Genomic DNA, 3,337 nt, shown 5'->3' with positions numbered 1-3,337 from the left:
AACAAAGGTATTTTACTAAATTCTTTAAAATTACTTGAAATAAAAGCAGTTTATTTCAAGAGAAATACGACAGCAAAAGAGTGAAAGTGATCGAAAAGCCTTCCATTAAAATTTCGTGTTGATTTAGTTTCTAAATGCCAGATTAATAGCAACAAATTTTATTCTACTAAATTCATTATTTTCCTGCCTGACTGGCTCCCATGCCAGTGGCACATTGAAAACACCATTTGAGTGTGGTCAAAACTAGTGCTGCTTGACTGGCTCCCATGTCGGTGGCACGTAAAAAGCACCCACTACACTCTCGGAGTGGTTGGTGTTAGGAAGAGTATCCAGCAATAGAAACCTTGCCAAATCAGACTGGAGTCTGGTGCGGCCTCTTGGCTGGTTAGTCCTTAGTCAAACTGTCCAACCCATGCCAGCATGGAAAGTGGACATTAAACGATGATGATGAATTGAAACAAGGGCAATGTATTTCAGCAGAAATCTTCCCCTTTGTTGTTTAGCATCCACATTTCCATGCTCATATGGGTCAGACAGAATTTTACTATTCTATATTTTTGAAATGAAGAATTATGTACATTATTTACAACTAAGATTCTGAGTTCAATCCCAGGCAGGGACTTGAGAAATAATATCAACAGAACAAATAACATCAGCAAAACAGAATACCTTAGGAATGAGAACATTAGTCAAATAAAGGATAGGTTCAAAACTCCACCAGAACACCTGATGAAGGCTGGACAGTACATCAGCCGAAATTTTATCCACTAACCTTGAAATTGAGTTTGGTGGACCAGACAGAGTGACAGTGTCAACTGCTGAAAAATGATGGAGTGTACCTTCAGGATTATAGTGGAGATCCTTGCCAAAAGAAGAAAACAACCTTCGTTAATTATAGTTTATATAAATATAGATGTGTGTGTGTCTGTCTGCTGTGTACGCTTGTGGTTGTGTATATGTATATCTGTCTCTCTATCTGTTGTGTGTTTGTGTGTGTCTGTGTGATTGTGTATCATTGTATGTATGGTTGTATATTTTATTGTCTGTATCTGTGTGTGTGTGTGTGTGTGTGTGTGTGTGTGTGTGTGTGTGAATGTATACCTCATTGTATGTATGCCTATATGCATGTGTAAGTGTACATGTATATGTATGATGGGTAGAGATATGTTCAAGAGGTTACAACTGAATTAAAACTGGAATGTGGTAATTCTCATTGAGACAGAATGACTTATATGCCAACCGAATTCCAGTGATAACTTTCGTTAATTCTTTGAACCATTTTTCTCATCTCATACCAAGACCATACAGACATGCATGCACACACATACACACATACATGCATAAATACCTTACATATATATACATATATGCAATCTTTGGATGCACAACAGATATAGTTCTGTAGTAAAGATTGTTTGCCAACATATCATAGCAGTCCTGGTTTAGGACAAATGTTGCTGTAATTTAGCCCCAGGAGACGTCATCTCCAGCTGGCTATATGACACGATTAGGTCCTGATTGTGAAGGATGTCAAGCAAGGAGATATCACCCCTCCAAAGTTCTTTACTGGACAGGCAGCGTGAACATCAATATATTTTGATACATTGATTAATAGATTTGTTGATCAATTATTGAGTCATCAATGTTCACTACACAACCTGTGTTTTAAACAAAAATTAAAAAAAGCACCCATGGAGTGCCACGTAAAAGAACCTGGCACATTCTGTAATGTGGTTGATGTGGTTGATGTTAAGAAGGGCATCCAGCCATAGAAACTGTGCCAAACCATACTGGAGCCCGGTGCAGCTTCCCAGCTTATCACCTCTAGTCAAACCATCCAACCCATGCCAACATGAACAATGGATGTTAAATGATAATGAAATGAAATTCAAAGGAATGAAACATTTATGGAAAGAGACTGAGGAAATATTTATATGGAAATATCATCACACATTTTTCTCACCTTGTCATGGTGGCGTTTCACATCTTCATCACTGGTGTGACGTCTCCGGACGATCATCCCGGATGGTGTCCGCTGTACTTCATAATTGTGAGTTAACACACCTGAAACAGTTACCAGTATTTATAGAAATCCATACAGCTCATAGATATGATATGGTTGGGAGAGTATTTTTGGTTGGGAATAGGGATAAGGAACAGCTGCTTCATTTAGCTGTTAAATGCAAATTATTGGAGTTGAATTACTCAGATTGAAATATGAACTGATACTCACACACATGCGCACACATATGTGCACATATGCATGCACACAAGCAAGAGAAATGCCTTTTGCTAAGACAGTCTGTGCAAATGTCCTCTCCATCAGATTGCCAAATCCAAATATCTAGACAGCAGTATGAAACCATGGCATGGAACTAACATCAGGTACTGAACACACACACACACATACATGCACGCATGCACACAACTATTTGTTTGGACCAAATTCATGATTTGAGGATAACTTCCTCCTTCCCATGTTCCTGCTCGACTGGGAGGTCCTGGACAAAGAAAGGGTCAAGTTTGCTGTTACTTCCCCCTAGAACTAAACATTTCAAAGAGGACAAAAGACAAACCAAACAGACTGACATGCATATATTCAGATCCTCAGCAGAGACAGGAAATGCAAAGACACACAGACAGACATATTGGTTTTTACCTGCATGGTCCATTTCGTTTGATGTATAAGATACTGTGTCACCTTCAAAGTCAACCTGAAAATTTAAGAGCAAAACTGTAAATCTGAGTGAGAAAATATCTGGTGCATACATGCCTGTGTGGTTAAGAAGTTTGTGAAGTAATCTTCTCAAGTGTATGGTTTTGAGTTCAAACCCACAGCACATTTGTAGGGCAAGTGTCTTCTTATAGCTCCAGGATTTGGCTGAAAGAAACCTTGGTTAAATGTGTATAAAATGGCACTCAATCAGTTACAACAACATGGGTTCCAGTGGATCTGGTCAATGGAACAGCCTGCTCGTGAAATCAACATGCAAGTGGCTGAGCACTCCATAGTCCTTGGTGTTTGATTGGTACTTATTTCATTGACTCCAAAAGGATGTAAAGCAAAGCTGAACTCAGCAGAAATTAAACTCAAAATGTAAAGACTGACAAAATGTTACAAAGCATTTTGCCCTGAGTGCTCACCACCTTAGTATATATATATACACATATATATATATACACACATATATATATATGTATATATATATATCTATGCATAGTTAATCCTACAACTTAATTGGTCTGCTAATATTTGAAAACAATGGCGTTGTTCAGGCCCGTTAAATCTTTATTGAATTATTTAATATTTAATAGTGGTTTTTCTCTAAATTATATA

General features: G+C 37.9%; 1 protein-coding gene across 1 annotated transcript in view; it reads right to left on the bottom strand.

Moving 5' to 3' along the window:
• The window catches only part of LOC128250891 (uncharacterized), a 31,141-nt gene that overhangs the window by 6,606 nt on the left and 21,198 nt on the right, over nt 1-3,337 (bottom strand). The window contains exons 5-7 of the mRNA XM_052976902.1: nt 2,660-2,714; nt 1,964-2,064; nt 773-861 (exon numbers count right to left, since the gene is read on the bottom strand). Of these exons, the coding sequence (XP_052832862.1) occupies nt 773-861; nt 1,964-2,064; nt 2,660-2,714 (245 nt within the window). The remainder of the gene's footprint in view (nt 1-772; nt 862-1,963; nt 2,065-2,659; nt 2,715-3,337) is intronic.

Source organism: Octopus bimaculoides, chromosome 26 (assembly GCF_001194135.2).
Source record: "Octopus bimaculoides isolate UCB-OBI-ISO-001 chromosome 26, ASM119413v2, whole genome shotgun sequence".
Classification (NCBI taxonomy): Eukaryota; Metazoa; Mollusca; class Cephalopoda; order Octopoda; family Octopodidae; genus Octopus; species Octopus bimaculoides.
This window is presented reverse-complemented; position numbering and strand designations above follow the sequence as displayed.